Source organism: Callionymus lyra, chromosome 19 (genome assembly GCF_982586985.1).
Source record: "Callionymus lyra chromosome 19, fCalLyr1.hap1.1, whole genome shotgun sequence".
Taxonomy (NCBI): domain Eukaryota; kingdom Metazoa; phylum Chordata; class Actinopteri; order Syngnathiformes; family Callionymidae; genus Callionymus; species Callionymus lyra.
The window spans coordinates 17,353,392-17,374,119 of NC_141836.1; the positions used below are offsets into that span (position 1 = coordinate 17,353,392).

General features: G+C 40.8%; 2 protein-coding genes and 2 long non-coding RNA genes across 4 annotated transcripts in view; 1 reads left to right on the forward strand and 3 right to left on the reverse strand.

The window, feature by feature from the left end:
- Nucleotides 1–4,922, reverse strand: rnf223 (ring finger protein 223). The gene is made up of 2 exons (XM_087780724.1): nucleotides 4,739–4,922; nucleotides 1–1,869 (listed from the first exon to the last, which is right to left on the reverse strand). Exon 2 carries the CDS (start codon nucleotides 1,838–1,840, stop codon nucleotides 1,139–1,141), a length of 702 nt encoding a protein of 233 aa, XP_087636850.1. The 5' UTR covers nucleotides 1,841–1,869; nucleotides 4,739–4,922; the 3' UTR covers nucleotides 1–1,138.
- On the forward strand, nucleotides 4,813–16,220 carry LOC148059760 (uncharacterized). Its single transcript, XR_015709350.1, has 10 exons — nucleotides 4,813–4,896; nucleotides 5,533–5,601; nucleotides 5,679–5,762; nucleotides 8,001–8,052; nucleotides 11,440–11,503; nucleotides 12,052–12,137; nucleotides 12,746–12,805; nucleotides 15,215–15,447; nucleotides 15,549–15,622; nucleotides 16,128–16,220. It is a non-coding gene; the product is annotated as an uncharacterized LOC148059760 (long non-coding RNA).
- LOC148059761 (uncharacterized) lies at nucleotides 8,195–10,106 on the reverse strand. The gene is made up of 2 exons (XR_015709414.1): nucleotides 9,827–10,106; nucleotides 8,195–9,535 (listed from the first exon to the last, which is right to left on the reverse strand). It is a non-coding gene; the product is annotated as an uncharacterized LOC148059761 (long non-coding RNA).
- dennd2c (DENN/MADD domain containing 2C) overlaps nucleotides 12,342–20,728 on the reverse strand; it is a 16,001-nt gene continuing 7,614 nt past the window's right edge. Inside the window, 16 exon segments of the mRNA XM_087780714.1 lie at nucleotides 12,342–12,783; nucleotides 12,846–12,932; nucleotides 15,193–15,446; nucleotides 15,448–15,605; nucleotides 16,101–16,142; nucleotides 16,208–16,385; nucleotides 16,471–16,619; nucleotides 17,040–17,180; nucleotides 17,250–17,327; nucleotides 17,704–17,773; nucleotides 17,896–18,005; nucleotides 18,062–18,252; nucleotides 18,320–18,364; nucleotides 18,438–18,516; nucleotides 20,405–20,524; nucleotides 20,582–20,658. Of these exon segments, the coding sequence (XP_087636840.1) occupies nucleotides 12,752–12,783; nucleotides 12,846–12,932; nucleotides 15,193–15,446; nucleotides 15,448–15,605; nucleotides 16,101–16,142; nucleotides 16,208–16,385; nucleotides 16,471–16,619; nucleotides 17,040–17,180; nucleotides 17,250–17,327; nucleotides 17,704–17,773; nucleotides 17,896–18,005; nucleotides 18,062–18,252; nucleotides 18,320–18,364; nucleotides 18,438–18,516; nucleotides 20,405–20,524; nucleotides 20,582–20,658 (1,811 nt within the window). The 3' untranslated portion in view covers nucleotides 12,342–12,751.

Here is a 20,728-nt window from a genome sequence, read left to right on the forward strand (position 1 = left end):
TATTAGCTTCCTGTAAACAAGTCCATACAATCAAGTGTATAATGTACACATTTGGAATCACAGATGGTGACGTGACATTTATTTTGGTACGGAACTCGACCACAACAACAACAAAAAAGATTTATTTCAACAAGAAATGCATGCGTTATTTCAAGCCGCCGGTTCCAAACTCCAAACTGATTAAAGTGCAAATATAGGACATCTGTCTGCTGTTTTTATGACTAGGAACGTGACTTCTAGGAAAACAAATAGACACACATTCAGTTTTACGACCGTGTGCACAGTCCACTCTGACACGAGCGTCGCCGAAGGCTTTATAACAGAGAACCTGTTCCAGATTAATGCCTTGTAAAGCAATTGCAAATATGTTTTGTTCACTTTCAGTCAAATAATCAAAACGAGTTCCTTCATGTGGTGAGATAAATGGACCAATAAAAGAAAGCTTTGGTATTCCATTGGAATACATAATCAGCTGGTGATGCTGTCTCTTTTAGTGGCACTTTTGTGTTTTAAGATGTTGCTTGTGGAGAAAATAACATCAATATTATGGTGAAGAAATGTTTCAACAGCAGTGTTTTTTGAATTGAAGACTTTCTAAACGTGTGCTGGTTTCGCTAGTAGACATTTTTTCCAACTGTCTGAGCAACTCTAATTTTTGAATGCCAAATTATCTTAAAATAGTTTGAGTTCTCTACAATTTGTTAATGCCAAAAACGTTTATTAAAATCATGAAATCTGACTTTTGAATTTATACATTTTAAATATACTTCTGATTCTCCTGGTGTTTTCCAAGCTTAAAATGATTTTTTTTCAAATAAAAAACAAAACATAGAAACACATGATTCATATTTCTAAATAAAAGAGGATAAAACTCAGTGTTATTCAAAAAGAAATGTGAGGATACAAATGAAAACATCTACTCAAGTAGTTTACCAGTGCGTTTAAATGGTAAACAAGCATCAAATCGCTGCTGTAAGACCTTTGTGGCTCGGAGTTTCAGTGTCGTGTTGGAGATGAACGTGTTTTGATTTCATAGATATTCACTTGGGAGTCCAGTTTTCAGTCCAAACCCGTGGGGTTTTATAAAAGTCGCTCCATAGTTGTGATATTCAGGGTAAACTATCAACTTTCAAGAGTCTCATTGATGCAGGGCAGCGCTTTCAGTGACTGCATAGAAAGTTGTGGTGGACGGTGTGGTCGAGGGGTCTTTGGGTCTGGAGGTGCAGCGCATGTTCCCGGTGCTGAAGACGCACTGCAGCGGCCACAGGACCAGAACCACCAGCAAAACCATGAGCAGCACGAACAGCAGCACCCGCCTCCAATCGCCGAATCTGCTCGTGGCACCGAAAGTCCGAGCCTCCGGTTCCACGACCGGATCGACCGACTTGCTCACCCCGATGTCGATGCAGATGCAGAGGGCGGCCGGGCTGTCGGGGGCCTCCGTGCTGGAGTACGTGGTGCTTTTGCTGCAGAGCTTCTGCCCGTCCAGCCACACCGACTGCGCCTGCTGCTGGTGCAGAGGCAGCTTGCACAGGACGTCGCTGCTGGTCGCCAGAGCCGGGGGTCCGGCCTCGGATAGCTGGGTGGATTGTCGACAGAAGGGGCAGGACAGGGGTAGAGGGTTGCTGGTGCCCTCGGCGTGGGAGACGGCCATGAGGCGAGAAAGGCACTCCAGGCAGAATATGTGGGTGCAATCCAGCACTTTGGGGGTTTTGAAGACGTTGTCATAGCTGTTGTAGCAGATGGAGCACTCCGGCTGGTTGACGATGGAGACCTTCTTTTGAAGCTCGCCTGCCTGGTCAGAAGGGGGCATGTGCCAGATCTTTGAAGCCCTCTCCATCCTCAGATGTTCAGGGTCCTGTGGTTCTCCTGGAATAGATGAAAGACTGATTATTATCAAGTAATTATTCTCATATAGTCCGTGACATAGCTGGAATCAAGGTTTAACTGGATTGACTCAATTATCCTAGTGAAGACTTATAAGAAAGAATATTTAATCTTGAAATTCTGATTAAATATATTCGTATCAACGGTCCTTCAACCTCCGCTGATGACAAAAACGTTCAACTCTGACCCAGATCCCTCGTGGAAAAAAAAATGTGTCTACTAAGAACTTTCGCTATCAACTCTATCTGGTCAAGGTCACATGACCAAGTCTCGTGCACTGCCTTTCCCTCTTTCTGTTGTTCAACCTTCTCTTATTTGTCTTTTTTTAGTGGAAAACCTTGTTCTTTGCAAAGCTGGTCTGCCCTCGCCTACTGTCCTGCACAAGTCTCTTCTTGTTCTCGACCTCATCTAACATCGACTCATGGATCCCTGCAGGCAAACCTCTGTATCAGTGATCTGATGCAAGAAGATGGTTTTTCAAAAAAGCAGCTCATTTCTACTCGCACAAACCTTTTCGCTAAATCTACATTATTGTAATTATCTCTGCGGCCTGAAGGCAAAGTCAGCAGCTGACTTAAAAAATTCTTCTTTTCGCAGACGATGAAGTTTAAATGTTTGTACGTTTAAAATGTGAATCCATTAATGATTAATAATGCATTTAATTTCGCAGCTAAGCCTGACTTTAACTCATTATATAGATTTAAATGTATGTGTTTTAAATCATTTGTTGGCTTGTTATCTACAGTTGACCAGAGGAAGGTGTTTAAAAAAGATTATTAATGTATTATTATTTAATTCACAAGGTTACAGCTACAATAATACATTAAGTCTGATCATATACATTTAAAAAAGTTTAATTGTGAATTCTGATAATAATTTCCTGTTATTCATTCATTTTTGTTCATATTGTGTGACAAAAAAATCTGCTTTTGTGCTTCATTCTATGTGAGGAGCCACGAGGTGTAACCCCAGCTGTCGTCTCTAACAAAGGTTCATCTGAGGCGACTCAGTGCAGCAGATGCTTCAAAGGCCAGAGTTCAGTGACGGAAGTAAGTAAGTAAGTAATATTTATTTATATAGCACTTTTCGAGACCAGGGTCACAAAGCGCTTAAACAATCAAAGTACAACCCGTTTTCGGATCCCTCCATGTTTAGCTAAGTAAACAGAAGAAAATGCAGCTCAGGCATGTTTAAAAAAGGAAAAATGTGGACTTTTGTTCTTTCATGTTGGTCTCAAATTATTATTTATATTAACTTTAATAATAAGAACAGTTGTCTGACGGTATTTTCCTAGTTTCTTTTATGAGTAAATTGACGTGTCAAGATTTACTTGCAAATGTTAGTTCAGAGAAAATGCCACCTTTGTTTAAAAACAAAACGCATGTTATTTAAATGACTGGACGATGTAAGGCGGAACAGTCTGGGCCTCCCTGTTGAAGCTGCTGCCCCTGCGACCCAAACCCGGATAAGCTTAAGAAAACGAGTCAAGATTTATAATCGTACTTCATGTTTAGGATTTTGTGGGTTAATGTTTAGATGTAACTTTTAAAAAAGTTCAGCCTTCAAGCATACCTGTGTTCTCACCTTATTTCAACTGTTCAAGTTCATTACTGTTACAGGGTCGATTGTCCTAGCGGCTCCCGGTTAAAGAAATGTATGTCCATATGGAATCCTGCCGATGAATTTCCGTCTCTTCCCTTCCACTTCAATCAAGGAAAAAGACAAGGTACTCACTGGTGCGCCTGAAGGAACTAATTTCAGTTCTAATGATTTTCTTACCACATCTATAGCAAGTTTGTTTTTTTTCCTTTGTATTTTCTAACTGCTGACTCGACCAAACTGCGCATGTTTATATTCACAACAAGTTCTGTTTTTATTGTGGACACGTGCAGCCGATCCACTGACCTCATTTAGGTTCTCCTGACCGTCCACGGGTCACAAGAGCTCATTTGAGTCACAATCAAATAGTGTTTTTCTTTTGTAGGAACTGTCACATCCATGTCTGCTGATGCTGCTATTCCAGTTTTGAAACCCGACCCCACCTGCCGTTTGAACTAGGGCGGAGGGGGTGAGCAGGGCGGGGGGTGCAAACGGTTCCACTGAACACGCATGTAAACACAACAATGGGGAGAGTTTCTCTGGGTTTGATGAATGCTGCTGATATATTTCTCACTGCAGCTCAAGTCAACGGCAGAACCTGGAAGTTCCTAATCTTCGATCAACAACTGAAGCACATGCGCTCACAACTGAACCACCTTTTTCCTTCAAATGTCTTCCATTTGTCTCCGAGAAACCAAAGTAGAAACACGATGCTTTTGTAAGAAGCTTCTGTTCCTTTGACCTACTTGAGGTCTCATCATCTCTGTCAGTTTACAGAGAACAAACAGAGCAAAGCAAACAACACGTAATTTGTTCATTATTAGTTTTCCCCTCGGTGTGTCTCTCCTGTCGTCTTCTGTGTCCTTGTTGGTTCAAAGTGTACAAACATTTGCTGCACATAAGCTGATGCTTTAAGTCTCTTCTCAACTTGAATTTGTTTATTTTGTGGAGGCTTCTTGTCTTGTTTTAATCTTTAACTTCCTTGTAGAATGGCAAACTATATTAATACTGAGGTGTTAAATATTATCTTTGGCTTTTTACAAAGTTTCTGAACTTCTTCTTGATCTTCACCATCTTTGGTGGTTAAGACAACTTAAAAATAATCGTTTCCTCTGAGCTCCTTGTGTCCACGTGCCTTAAACAACCCTCTGGTTCTAACACAGAAGAACTTGTTCTCAGAGACTTAATATCAGACTGTGAAATCGGAGTTTGAGCTCGGATGCTCTGGGCTACATTCAAAGTTCAAGTTTACCTTGTTGCTGCAGAAGGTGTCGGATGATTTTCCTGCGATCTTCCACTCTCTTCTCTTTCAGTGTGAGACCATCATTTCTTCTGGGCTCCTCAGAGGTGACTCCAGCTGGTCCTGCTGTCCTCTTGTGGTCTGGCTGAAGTGCAGAGCTGCAGTCTCAGGTAAGGCGGAGGTGTGTTCAATGACTCCTTACTTTGCATCTGATGCCGGTTTCACCTGCTCCCAAAACTCTTTATGAGCGAAGGCTGTCAGTGGGCGGAGCCTGCTGGAGCTAATACACAGTCTGGACGTCCCGCCCTCCTCGTCTACTGGAAGAAAAATGTTTCTCAGAAGCACGTTTAGCTTGTAAAAGAAGAGTCGAACCAACAAATTGAATTAGAAATTAATGAAAGGTCATGAATAATTGTATTAAAGGTTTAGCTTGTTTAAAGTTCCTTGTTTCATCTTCTCAGACTCCCTGGTTTTTACTTGAACAGTTTTTGACTCATTACTAATCTAAATCAAGATGGAAATTTTGCAGGAAAAACGATCAGTTTGACTTATCTTGACCAAGAAATGTTAGTATTTAGAAAAGATTTAACATTTCACAGTAAAAATCGAATTAAATGTTTGCGGATATTTGAATCCTATTAAAGTTAAATGTAATTATCTTTCCTCCAAAAGAATAGTTCTAGTAGTTAATGCTGTATTCAATGTTAAACAACTAAACCAACCTGACATGTTTATTATTAAGAAGTAAATTATAGGTTTTTAAGTTGTTTTGGTGCTGCTTTAGTTTAATCTAGTTTCTCCTGCAGGTCTTGTGTCAGAGGGTTACAATTATTCTTCAGCTTGAAGAGCTGCAGTGGATCGACAATCTTAGGCAGGTGGGCGTAATGTATTGTCTAATGAAAGGCATTCTAATGTTCCTCTAATTCTCCTGGTTTAACCGTGGTGCCTGCAGGAGGACGAGGAGTCCAGACTTGCCTTCACACATCCAGGCTGGCAGACGGAAACGACTGCAGTTGTCTTTGTTATCCTAATGAAGGTAACCGTGTATTGTAGGCTGGAACTGCCTGTTCTTTTAATGTAAATACCTTCTTCTTGCATAAGGAACAAAACATCCACAGTTTTCATCAGTTTGATCATGAAAAATTAACATGACATTTAAAACATTTTCCTGGATTCAGTCATAAAAAGAAAACTGCAGTTTTAAAAAGATGTGTCCATTAATAAAAAATAAAATGCATTTTGGCTTTTTAATTAACTGAATCTAGGATTGGATGTTCCCTCGCTGGTCTAAGGAGTAAACTAACTGGTTATAAGTCATCGATTGCATTTTCTTCCCCTGGGGCATAAACAAAATTACAGACAGACATGTTTTCCTTTAGTAACTTAATAGTTTCAACAAAGTGTCCTGCTGGTCTCCAGAGATATTTAGTACAAGAACTTAGACTGAAAGCTACTGATAAAAGTAGTTTTTTTTTTTTTAATTAGCTTGTAAGAGTTTAAAAATATTTAGATATTTGTTGGCTTAAGAAAACTGGATTTACTTTCTATTAAATTGTCCATATTATTATATGCAAACAGGTGTTGTATAGAATCAATAAATCATCAGCGTTAGTAAAAAATATTCCTTCAGACATTTGTTTTTATTAGATCTCATTTAGACTACTCCGTCCTTTAACCACTCAACCTGTTATTATACGTCAATAAAACCAGTTCAAGTTTACCTGATAACATGTGTTAGTTCTGTCTCCAGTTTATTGTCCGGTGATGCTGGTGCTCATAACGGACGTCTGTAAACAGACGCCTAACCGACTGACTTGCTTATCCATTAACCCGGACTGTAATGCCATTCTGCTTTTATTGCCCTGTGGGAGTTTGAGGAAGAAAGACTTATCTAAAGCAGTAGTTGCAGGAAAGTCGTGAACCCGGGTTCAGCGGCGGTCAGTGATTTATCATTGTTGTTGAGGACGGTTGTAAAAGTCTAACGCTGTGTCAACAACTTGATGGAAGAAACGTGAACAGGAGTTTTTCTTGAACGAAAGCATGTCATTATAAGAAAATGAAGCAGTGAATAGTTACTAGTGTTGGTGACATCACATCCACCACAGCTAGGTGGAACACTCGGGGTGATGACTTGAAGACGGGGATCAAGGATGCTAGGATGTCACGTGGTTGCCTCACACAGGATGTGATTCTATCCTTCTACAAGGAAGCCACGCAACACTAGAAGATAAAAGAGTCTTTGCCAAGATGTTTGAGGAAGTAATAGTCATGACCATAAAAACTCTTTACCGTTTGTCAGGTAAAACACACCCAACAGTTATGAGCTGTGTTTAATTATTTTACACATTGATGACTTTATGTTTGTATCCAGTCATATTGGAACACTATTATCACTTTCAGGCTTTTTCAGGGTTTGTGTATTATGCTGTTGTTTTGTATGTTTAAAAAAAAGAGAAAAAAAAGGTTTGGTCGTGTCTTTGTTTTCTTATTTTAACAATCACTGTATTTAAATATAAATACCGTTTATCATTGAAATGATTGGGAAAAGCGATTCAATGCTAATGTCCCTCGGGGTGTTCCGTAGCGCTCTGTGGTGTCTGGAGTGTGTCTGGCTTGGTTCTCAATAAAGGTCTGTTCTATTCCAATTTTAACTTCTAAAAAAGAGTTACTCATTTCTACATCTTTATCGCTTCGACATGTATTCGCCTCTTCTGCTGTAGGAATGTAGAGAAGGTTACAAGGTGTTCGGTCACGTGATCTAATGTTTGCGAAACCGTGTTGCATTTTAAAAAAGTTGTTTCTTCAAATAAATATTGACAGGCCTGAGAGAAAATAAAACGTCAAGAGTGAGAGGAAATGATCGTGTAAACTGCTGAACCAGGGCTTGAGTGATCATAGAATAAAGATTTCAACATGGTCTGAACAAACACAAAGTCCATCAGGTGCCAATGTTTAGCTTAATGACTTCATATAACATTGAATTACTTTAACACCAGCATAGTTTATATAATGGTAAATTAATTCACACTAACAATAGTATAACATTATCTGTTTTATTAATTTATATTAGTTATTACATCACGATTCAAGTGTGCATTATATTTTTTGGGGGGGGTCTTATAACTTTTCTAGTCTCTTCTATGTATTGGATTATTTAATTAATATTTTGGTGAAAGATTTGTTTTATTTAGAGGTATGAATTATATGATGCCGATATTGTTGTTTAACTTTTAATGTTTATCTTTTAATCATGAGTTTTCCAATTTTTTTCCAGATGGTTCCAGCTGGCAAAACCAACATTCCTGGTCAAGAACAGCTATAATGTGGTGAGTCAATATGAATTGTCTTCAAAACATCTAGTTTATCTAGTCATGAGCGCACGTGCGACACTCCAGGAAGTACTCTTGTGCTTCCTGTAATCCAGAGCGGGAAGGGTTGGTGAGCACTTTTATAAACACATCCTCAATATGAGATTTGTTGGCCGTTATAAAAGGCTTGTTTATTGAAATGACGTATAGAGACACGTTCTTGATGCATGAATGAAGCTTCCTCTTTAGTTTCTCGTCGACACCTGGACCGTCTTCTCCAGTGTCACCGTCACTGCAACAGCAAAGATGACAGCAGTCATACAGATTTTAACAGGTCAATGCTGCCAATATATGGATTTAGTTTAGTCTTCGTACTTACACTCAAACGTTGACTAGTTTTGATTTGGGTCATTTTGTCATTTCTTTAATTTGGTTTTAAAAAGAACAAATCAATTCTGTCGTTGCCATTTATATTTAATGTATTTATGTAACTGACACGGCCATTGATTGTTGAACGTGTGGTTTAATCAGGATCATCTTGTCGCGTCGGCTCCATCACAAATATACATTATTGTTACAGATATACAGGATAGTTTGACCAAGCGTGTGCCCCACCATCAAGGCCTGTTGGACACTACACTTCTTTTTTTTTTAAGCGCAAGATTAATTAACCACAATTTCATTAATGTCCGTTTTAGACTCTTCAAAGTGATAGAGTATTAAGAATTGAACTAAAATGTCTATTTTCGTAAATGATGATTTCTTCTTAGAATCTCCTAAATGCTGCTTCTCGTCCAGCACTGTAGTCTTGAGGTGGTCAGCGTCTCCTGCTGCTGAGACAGAAGGACAAACAGATTTAATAGGTTGTGCACGTCACTCAGGTTTTACCCTCAAAGCGTGCGTCCCACCATCAAGGCCTTTTCGGACGCTCCGCTTTCTATTATACTCATGAGAGCAGACAAGTGCTAAAGAATGGGTCGGTACAAGTTCTAATGTTCAAGTTTATCTAGCGACGGCGGATTCATGCAACAAGTCGGAAGTGACATTACCGCGATCATCCTGTCGTCCTCTGCTGCTGTGCGTGTCCTACCATCGGGGCAAATTTGGTCACTGCACAATAATGTTTTTTTTGATGATCATGATAACATCAGCCTCGTCGTTGTTGTATGAATCCATATAAAGCATGAATAAATATAAATAACGCATCGGTCGAGTAACGGTTTTAGGCTTCATCGAGTAGAGATTGATTGAAGACATCAACGCATCGTGTGTGTCCCACCATGAAGGCCTGTTGGACACTACACTTGTTCCTAGACTCATCGTGTAACACTGTTGCCTCCTGTTGGAATAAACATGAGGAGTCGATTAGTTCACTGTCAAGTGTCTCTAGTCTGAAAGGTATGTGACGTATACTCATCCGAGCCTAGAGTACTGCGACACTAAGTTCCTCGTTGAAGTCTTTAGAACCTCGTAGACATGAGGCCAAGAATACGTCCTCTTCCTATAGACATGTGAGTCGTTATCAGCTAAAGTTTTCACTTCTTTACAACCTTTGTTCAACCACTTTGGTTCAACAGAAAATGGCCAAACTTGAGCTTCTGGTGTCTTGTTTGCAACACACCTGCAATGTTGGTTATTGAACTTTAGAATCTCTGGCAGGATTTATTTTTTGAGTGCGTGTCCCACCATCATGGCATTTTTGGACACTGCACTTTATACTTTCAGGTTCGAGGATCGTCTTGCGACGCACATTTGTTGTGCGTCCATTAAGTTTATTGATGTTAGAACTTACCTGCCAGAGCTCATCGGAGGCTCAACTATTGCCTTTTCTATCATCTCATGATTGATGCTTCACTGTATCTAAGCCGCCTATGGCATCATCTGCCTCTGATCCGAGGTCATGGGTTCACCAATGGTACCTCTTGCCTGTAGTGTCACCAGGAGCAGAACATCAAGCTGTGATTGATGAAACTGTTTTTGAACAAATATTTCAAGCCTTGAGTTGAGGCACTTGGACTTTTTAAAATGTGGATTATTGGTGACCATATTCATAGTGTGGAGTTTCTGAAGAGTTTCTGAAGAGTTCTGAGGAGTTCTGAGGAGTTGTGTTGATCTGCCCACATGCTGGAGATGCATTACTTATATAGACTCTGTTGCTATGGATCCAACTCGGCCCTGAACGCGTCATCGATGTGGTCACTTGGGCTTCAATGCCAACAAAGGTTGATTTCACTTCGCTCTGGTTATTGTCTCAGCATTGAACACATTAGTGGCACAAGATCCTGGTTAATGGTTTGCAGTCTTGGTGTCAAGTCTGTCAGTTACAATATACACAATATTTCACTCTTAGGTGAAGTTTCTGGTGATGTTTCACATTTTGTATTTGTCATTTTAAACACTAAATTAAAAAGGAGTGATTCTGTTGTCAAATGAAGAACAAATGTCATTGCTGAGATGAATCTCCTGATCCGGTCAATGAATGTGGTTTGATAAATGATTGTATTGAAAAAAGAAAAGTGGTCTTGTCTGGACCATCCCTGGACCACCCATCTGGGCACTGACAATTATTGCACAATCTTAAGTGAACTGGTTTAAAGTGTTGGTCGTCAATGTCTATGATGAATGTGCCCTGAGCACGGGTTCAACTGTGACAGTTCTGTGGAGTGGACACAACAAGTGGTCAGCGTGGGTTCGTTTCCCACGACGCCCTCCACTGGCTACTGAAACAAACTGAACGTGACATGGAGCGTCCAGTGATGTGTGAAGTCTCACATTGAGCTCCACTCCAACAGGTCACTTTTCCAGCGGCTTCAGGCAACACTGGGCTCTCAGTGTCTCATTTAGTTTGTTTCAGGGAGTAGTGTTTGCTCGATCCACTCCACCACAGAAGTGTCACACTTGAACCCATGCTCAGGGCTCATTTATCACAGACATTGAGGACAAACACTTAAAGATTTGGATGTCTAACAAATAATTGCTGATGTGGACTAAGTTCTTTGGCAACTGTCTGGAAGCGAAGAATTCTTTCACTGCACCAAGACCACCTCATATTAGGTTCTGGGCTCCGGCAGATTAATCATACACATTGAGGACCAACAATTGCACTTCCTCCTACAACATATGTTCATCACTCATCTGCTGATTCATGTCGTTGTCTGTGTGACACGATATAACCTCTACTGTAAACATTGTTAGTTCAGCGTTTTTACATATCCAGGCCTGTTTATTTGCTGGTATGTTCTAGATTTGCTAGCAGATATTTTTATATAACTCTAGTCTATAGTCAATCATATAATCAATAAAGTAGGCAAATTGTGCAGCAATTAACAATGATTACTATAATGTTAGCTCCTTTTGGCAATGATTCATAATCCACCTAAATGTATCATCCTCTCTCCTCCGCAGGTGTCGCAGTGAAAGATCAGGACCATCGTAGACGGAGCATACTTGGACGGAAGGTCAGTCGCCGGTGAGCAAACAAATACAAGCGAGACAGTGCAAGGGAACATGACACATCATACACATTGAGGACCAACAATTTTTCATGTCGTTGTCTGTGTGATTCGATGTAACCTCCACTCTAAACTCAGTGTTTGTTCAGCGTTTTTACATATCCAGGCCTGTTTGAATGATCATTTAGTGAAGATGTTTATTAGGTCTGTTTATTACTACTATATACTGATGACAACTATATGCTAATTAACCAAGAACAGATCTGACGCAGATATTTTTATATTACTGTACTCAATCATATCAATAAAGTAGGCAAATTGTGCTGCAATTAAAAAAAACATTTCCATAAAAAAATAAATCCAAAACCATATTCTAAGACATTCAATTATCCAAAAAAAGGTTGATTAAAAATAACTTGTCAAATTGATCGAAAAAATATGAATTCAAATGCATCCAATTGTAATATTTTATATGGATTAACTTAACGGTGATTTCTTAAATTTCAGCTCCTTTTGGCAATTGATCCATAATCCACCTAAATGTATCATCCTCTCTCCTCCGCAGGTGTCGCAGTGAGCAAACAAATACAAGCGAGACAGTGCAAGGGAACATGAGGGGAATGTATCTGAGAGACGCAGGAACACAAATAGGTGAGAAAGACAAACCAGATTAGAGACATAAACAGCAAGACTTAAGGAAACTGGTTAGACAGGAAAGAAAATAGGATTTATGGCCAGTAAGGTGGTTAAAAAAATGTATAGCAGTGACAGAAGTTTTACACAAACATGAGAAGCAGTAAAAATAAAGACTTGAGTAAGACATGGTGAAGAAAAGAACATGGGAGAAAAAAAAAGTGTTTGTTTATATCAACATTTATTCTTCTCTTGGATCGTTGAAGAACACCATGAATAAACAGAATTAAACATTTAAATTGAAAATGAAGAGATGAAGTCGAGAAGGTTCAGATCCTTCAACCGTGTAGAGTTTAAAAACATCCAACATCCAGACGACTTTGTAAAAAAATATATAAAATAATTTTAAGTATTTACAGAAGAACATTTCTTAAAACTTCTAATACTGTAAACTGTTCAGCTCGTGTGCAAAAAGGTTTAAAACATTTCCAGTTTAGAAAAGACGACACAGGGCCGTGAACCTCGGATGTAAACACAAATGTTTGAAGTCACTGAAATGCAAAAACAACTGTTAGCTTAGCATCACTGTTGTCGTTCCCTTGTGTAAAGTCTTTTTTCCTCCGCAGAAACTCTCACTTGATCTGAAGGAGCTTCATCTTGTTGCCTGGAGACACAATGATTGGCAGGTAAGAACCGAAAGACGGTTAGAACATCAATGTCACTCACCAAGTCCTTTGAGGAACTTGTTGACACCACTGGGTGCCAGGTCTGGATTTGTGTCCAGATGTTCAGCGACTCTGGCTTCAAAGAGACCTGCAGACATCACAAGAGTCACTTCAACACAGATGAAACTGCTCCTGGCGAGTGGTTTTAGTGAAGATTTCATCTCCAGTAAAACTAAGAGTTGAGTACAATAGACATCTATTTAAGACACACTTAAATCAACACATTAGTTTTTCTTTAAAGGGAACCTAATGTGAAAACCCAACTCTCCTTATTCACATGTTGTAAATGATGAAGTCTTCATTATGTTGCTCCGTTTTGAAGTTATTACTCACAGGTACATCATTAAAAAGTTTAATATTTTATGTAACCCATTTCTGAATGTGAAACCCATATATTATATAGTCAAACATTTATTCCTAGAAATGTTGATAATTGTTGTTTATTATAGATAATGAAGACCCAAAATGCAGGTCTCAGAAAATTTGAATATTACATCAAACCAATGAAAAAAAATGATATTTTGAACAAAAATGTCAGACTTCTGAAAAGTATGCTAATTTCCATGCACTCAACACAAGCTAAAGTAAACACTTGTTTGTGCAAGTGAAGCTGTAAAACTAGTCAACACTTCTAGTTCCAGGACCTCTATTGTATCAGTAGGTTTCTTTTTGCACAAAACTCTCATTTAATAATTTACATTAGAAAATACGCTTAAGCTCTGATTTGTTACAAAAAACACGAGTTGCATTCAAGGACTCGCGTCAATTTCAAACTCACCCCTAAAACTCCTGTTTTGTACATTAAAAATGAATAATCAAAATAAGGTTTGCTGCTTAATTACACATTACAAAAACAACTGAGGGCAGAAGTAACATGTAACCATGTTTACATCAATATTTATTTAGTTTCACGATTAACATGTAGTACTTAACCGACCGGAGAGAACTTTATTTTTTGGTACTCTTTCTGAATGTGAAACCCATATATTATATAGAGTCAGACATTTATTCCTTGAAATGTTGATGATTGTGGCTTATATAGATAATGAAAACCCAAAATGCAGTGTCTCAGAAAGTTAGAATATTACATATTTTAAACAAATGTCAGGCTTCTCAAAAGTGTTCATTTCCATGCACTCAATACTTGGTTGTATTTTTGCATGAATTACTGCATCGATGCTTTGGGTCTGGTGTCTTGTCGTCCTCTTGACAATAACCCACACATTCTATGGTGTTCAGTGCAGGTGCCAAGTCCTGCTGGAAAATGAAATCAGCATCTCCATGAAGTTCTCTAATGTTTCCTGGTAGATGGTTGTGTTGACTGTGAACTTGAGAAAACCGTGGGTCAACACCAGCAGAAGACATGGCTCCACAAATCATCACTGATTGTGGAAACTTCACACAGTCAGTGATGATTTGTGGAGCCATGTCTTCTGCTGGTGTTGGTCCACACAACCATCTACCAGGAAACATTAGAGAACTTCCTTCCGCTGACAAGCTTCATGGAGATAAACATTTCATTTTCCAGCAGGACTTGTCACCTGATCTCACTGCCAAAGGTACCAAAAGCTGGTTCAATGAGCAGGTGTTACTGTGAACTGAACCCATAGAATAAAATGTGTGGATTATTGTCAAGAGGACGATGAGACACCAGACCCAACAATGACCTGAAGGCAGCCATCAAAGCAACCTGGGCTCCCATGCCACAATAAGCATGTCAAAGAATAAATGTTTGACTGTGTAATGACTCTATATAATGTATGGGTTTCACATTCTGAAACTTTATTAAACTTTTGAGATGTACCTGTAATAAAGTTCTCTCCGGTTGGTTAAGAACCTACATGTTAATCTTGAAACAAAATAAATATTTATGTAAACATGGTGAGTTACTTCTGCCCTTAGTAGTTTTTTTAATGTACAAAACAGGAGTTTTAGGGGTGAGTTTGAAGTGAGTCCTTGAATGCAACTCGTTTTTTGTGACAAATAAGAGCTTATTTTCTAATGTAAATTATTAAATGAGTTTTGTGCAAAAAGAAACCTACTGATTAAATAGAGATCCTGGAACAGTTTAAGAGACTCTTAAATCAGCACATGAGGTGCTCTATCACTTCACGGTGGAAAACGACCACTTAGAGGTTCCTCCATGTGTCTGGATCTAGAAGGGATCTGATCAGTGTTGATTAGTCATATTGTCTCCTGGACTAGTTTTACAGCTTCACTTGCACAAACAAGTTTGTTTACTTTAGCTTGTTTTGAGTCAACATCACCAGCTGCTCAGACCACTTGGAATTCTTAACTTCCTGGTTTGTCTTCAAACATGTCGTGACTATTCATGAGAACTCTCGTACCTCTGCTTCCTCCTCTGCGCAGCTCCTTGTCCTGAATGAAACCTGCAAACATCTGCGTGTCCATGAAGAGCTGCAGGAACTGCCGGACGCCTCTGGACGGCGGAGACTTGCGGAAGGCGTCTCGGTTCAGCTCCTTGCTGCCGCTGCAGGACTCCACCATGTGCAGTGGGTAGTGGCCCACCAGCTCCACGAAGAAATGCACAAACGCCTCGGACACCAGAGCGCTGAGGTCCACCTGCTGGTCTGGAGACATGGGTGAGTACGACCTTTTTAAAAGACACGTAAACGTGAAGAAGGCTGAGGTCCTCACCTCCGTCTCCAGCCTCCTGGCTCAGTATCTGGTGTCTCTCCTCCAGGATCTGCTGCAGGGCCGCCTGGAGTTTACTGGGCAGGATACAGTCTTCATCTCCCAGCTGCCACACATACAGTAGTACAAGTACAAGATTTATCAATAATCTCTCAATAAAACTTTATCAGTGTTTGATTTTTTCTGACATGAACTTGTCAGAATAATCTAGGCTGTCATTTAAACTTCTGTTGCAATTACAAAGTCGCCACAAGAGGGAGCTGCTGCCCTCTGTGGATGTACTTAACCTCCAATCACGAGGCCTTTTAATGAGCTCTTAATTGTTCAACGTGCAAGTTGATTTCTTACTTTCAGAAATGATTAAACAATGTAACGTTTGAAATGTGTTCTGAAGCTTGTGGCAAAGAGATAACATCACATGGCTTTAAAAAATGAACTATAAAGAGGTCAAATTCAAGAAGAATGAAATTAATTGAATGAATATTAATTGCATAGATGCTGTAAATGAGCTGCTTGTTGTTGTCTGCGCTCTCAAAGCCTCATGTTTGCTCGTGTCATGATGTGTGTAGACGTGTGTAGACGACACCTGCAGTGACCACACCTGTATGACAAACTTGTCTGCACACAGGTCCACGATCAGCACCTGGAACAACAGGAGTCAGGGTCAGAGGGGGCAGAAGAACATAAGAGGTGTGAATATGTTCAGACCTCCTCTATGGGCAGATCCAACAGCTCGGGCAAAGAGGGCGCCAGAGCCCCGATGAGGAAGGGGGTCGGAGAGCAGCTGATGTCCAGCATGCTGGCAGGAAGTACAGGGATGAAGGTGTGTTGCCAGGTGAAGGGGTAGAGCAGCGCCAGCACTGCGTGACTGCACCGGGACAACACGCTGAGAGAGAGAGGCGTGGTGAGACTTAGACACACGAGCCAAGACGTTAAACCGGACTGAACCGGCAGTGAGAGGTTCATGTCACCTGAGTTTGTCAGCGATCAGAATGATCCTGCGCTCCAGCAGCAGCGAGGCAAACACCTGCAGCAGGTTCCCCACGCTGAGGCACTGCAGCAGAGTGTCGAAGTCCACGTGCTCCAGTCTGGAGTCTACGGGGCGACACAGAGTCAGAACCTGCAGGAACAAAAACATTCATTAGTCGGTTCATCTAGAGCAAGAGTCGCCAACATGATACCGCGGGCACAATCGTTTTTTTATACAATAAAATCTTATCTTGTTTGGCTTTGTGTTTTCATACTTGTTGCACCATTGGTACTTATTGAAGAATCTATATTGTGGGAATTACATAAATAATCCATAATAAGATTTTAAGTTATGATAGAAGTGTGTAACAAAATGATTGAAGCCCTTCATGTCACTGATGGGTGGATCCACAGTCGTTTACAGGAACAAAACTAGACTGATCTGGTATATTTAGATTAACCTAGAGAGATAAAAAAAAATCTCTACAAAAAATTAAAAAACAAACAAACAGCTGCTTAGAAAAGAGGAACTAAATTGCTTAATTTTAAAACTGCTGCTTTCAGTGTTTACCTCATTGCCAGCTCCAGGGAGGAAGCTCTTCACGGTGACGGTTCGTCCTGGATCTGGAAAAGGAGCCTCCATCACACAGCGCATGAAGGGGTGCACCAGTGCCGGGGAGATCTCCCTCCGTCTCTCCACCTCCTCCAGGATCTGAGCAGGTAGAGTAAGTTAGATCATCTCCACATCACGGTTAGATGAACGAGAAGGTTGTTGTGTTACCTTTGCAAACAGGTTGAAGCAGCCGAGCTTGCTGACGATACAGTGAACCTCTGGGAGCCTCTTCCCCTTCCCACTGGGCTGTGAAACAAGATGAGGTCACATGACTCTTCCTGTCACAGACGCTTGAAATACACATGTTTGTTGCAGTAACTTCACGTATGAAAGTGAGCCGGAGGAACGACCTCAAAGTCATCACCTATATCACGTATGTTTGCACATGAAATCATGCCAGGATCACATCCTGTACAGGCTCAAGGGCCACATCGCTCACAGGAAATGAGTGACGCTAACATTAAACACATGGTCCAGATGAGGATGAAACTCAAGATGACACAGCGACTGGTAACTACACACAGACGTGGAGCGTGTTCACATGAAAACATTCTTGTCGTACTGTGTCAGCGAGTCAGATGTGGTTTATGACGAGTGAGTCACACGGACACACGACACTCACCAAGATCTTGCGACAGTAACAGAACCAGCGGCTGCCGTCTTCTCCGGTCAGGACGAAAGAGAAGGTCTCGCTGTGAAGATGAGACGACAAACCATGTTTGAAACATCTGTGATGGTGTCCATCAATGATGTCACAGTCAAAATAAACTCATAAAACAAACTATTTCTACTTTTTGCTAGAGTCTCATCTGACCTTGGCATGTGACCCGAGGGTTTCCAGTCCTGCGAGTCCGGGAAGCAGAATCTAGGAATGACCTTGAGCTGGTCCTCGGCCTCCCTGGACAGCCTGGACGACTTTTCAAACTGAAGAACAATAGAGAGTTAGTCGAGAGACGCGAGAGAAACAAACATTAACTCACCAATTTCGGGAACTGCTGAGTAATTTCGGGAGCGTAGTTGTTCCCCTGCGAGCCCTTCCGGAGCGACACCACCACGAAGATCTGGAAGAGCTGCTGCTTCTGCTGCTGCAGCTGGATCAGGTCCCTCTCAAGGGTCCGGTATCCAGGCCTGCGCTTCAGTGTGGACTGGATGTGGACGGACCTTCTGGTGCCTGCAAACAAAGTCAAGACGGTCACCGGTGGGACAGAGATGAAGACACTGGCGTCTCTCACTCGTACCTTTGCTGCCGTCTTCAGGGTCGCTCTCCGTCCCACTGGTCTCATCTGAGGAGGACGAGAAGAAGAGAGATATGAGGACTAAGTCTCGTGCGGATGTGCCAGAATCGAGTGTTTGTACCTTTGACTGAGACTCCCTGGTTCTTCAGCCTCTTCCTTCCTCGCTTGTCGTCAAAGATGGTTTCAATCTTGCTGACATACTGAAACACAGTTAACACTTTAACCTCCCAGCACTTTAGTTCATTCATCTCAACACGACCTGAAACGCAAAACAGGTTCTTTTTTTTAAGCCTGGACCATGAGTCAGCTTTTGTGGTTTTAACACTGAACACCAGAAGATTTTTTTGTGTGTGTTAACTTTATTTGCTAAATGACCCTGTAATAGTTGAACAGTGCTTAAGAGCAGCACTGAAGGACGATTTAATCCACTTAAAAATCATTAAACATTTCAAGCTAAATGTTAACGACACACCTGTAGGTCAGAATGAAAAGATCTTGTGGGAGGATTTAATCCTCGTAATCTTAAACTAACAGCAAGGAGCTGCAGACGTGTTGCGTGACAGTTGGGTATTAATTGCTCCTATGATCATGTAAACCTGTTTTCATTCCCAAAAGATATTTTCAAAATACGACTCATGAGTATAGAGAACAGCTGCTATACTGTAATATTTCTACTTGAAAGTTTAGTCCCGACGGTTGCCAACATATCAACAAACAGCCCAGAGAAGCAGAAGTTTCAGAAGTCGCTCAGAGAAACTAAAACTATGAAAATAATTATGGATACATTTTCTGTACGGTTTGCCTTTAGTGTCAATTTCTTGAACTTGGAAACACAGATACTCAGTAAAATGCCCAAAATGTACAGTTACTGTTTTAGGGGCGACAGATGTCGATCTTGGACCGGTGATCCTGTCGCCATATTTTATTCACTCAACATCGCTCCTCACTTGAAAACTGTCGACAAGTCGCTCAGATTTTCACCATAATTTCACAACTTCATCTTTTTCACTGATTCATTTACATCATCATGTCTGAAGACTCTTCTGGCATTTGACCCACTTACAGCAGCTGAACAACATATAATCATCTACATCATGATGCAACAGGTGGAATTGTATGAAAATATTTTTTTGTCAGACTTTGTTCCTTTTATGACCGAGTACGACTCCACGGGGATAGATCTGAAGTTTCTATTTCAGAGAATTAACAAATGATTCCAGTGGGCGAGCAACTCTGACTGGAAACCTAACCAAAGAAAAAAACATTATGACCGATTAAGTCTTTACGAAAGAAAGACGTGGGCTGCTGTGATGTTCATCTCACACAACTCTGGATCATGGTTTGGCAGAACAAGTTCAGTGGATCAAACGTTCAGTGGTGACATTTTAGTTCTGTCGTCTGAATTCGTCACCCGTAATGACAGGCTGTGACTGAGATCCAAAACAGTAGAAATAAATAGACATTAAGGGAAGACAATATGCCATTATTGAGCCTCACTAAACTCAACAGATTTATCATGTTACAGTTGAGAATCTCTGCACGACTTCAAAACAAACAACCTCAGGTAACACTCGAGAGAATATTAATAAAACAGCATAAAAACAAATGTTTTCTTTTTCTCATTTCAATGGCTTCATTCTTTGTGCTTCCACAGGTATTTTGTAAACTTCAATAACTCTCGCTCACGTCCTACAAACTAAAACAGCATTTGACAGATGCGTGGAGGAAACGACGAGTAGATTAAACATTGGAATCATTCAAAATCATCGAGATAATATTTTTAACTTATCTTGTTAAAATCTATCTGATAAAGATCGAGAACTTGAGATAAACCCTGAAACATTCTTTCTTTTCAAGTTCAGCTCGTCGTCACCTCCACGCGTCCGTTTGAGCGTCATTACCTGCAGGTCAAACACCTCGCGTGTCCTCTCTCTGGCCATCAGGATCTAAACTCTAAACAAGAGATCCTTCTTCCTGGTCTACCCGACACAGCGTCCTGCTCAGACGCCGCCTCCATACCTCTCATTCTTACACTAGTCAAACAACTTGCCGTCGTCCTACAGGTTCTCGTCTCCATCAGTTATTTACCTGCGGCGTCCTCTGCAGCCTGGGAGCGCTGGAGCGTCGCGGTGCAGCAGGTTTGGGAGGGTCTGCCAGGCTGTTTGCCCGGACCGTTTTCTTTGTGTAAATGTGTGGTTTGGGAGGCAGCTGGAAGAGAACCGCAGATCAACAACACGGAGCTGGGAGTGGAGCGACTGACGGTACCTTCGGATGTCTTGAGATCGGGAGACACGTCGGAGAGAACTTGACGTCCTCGTAAGGACTGTCTCTGCTCACGTCACCTGTGGGGAACCAGAGGGGAAGACATCAAAACCCATTTAAGATTTTCATGGAGCCAGCAAAGGATATATT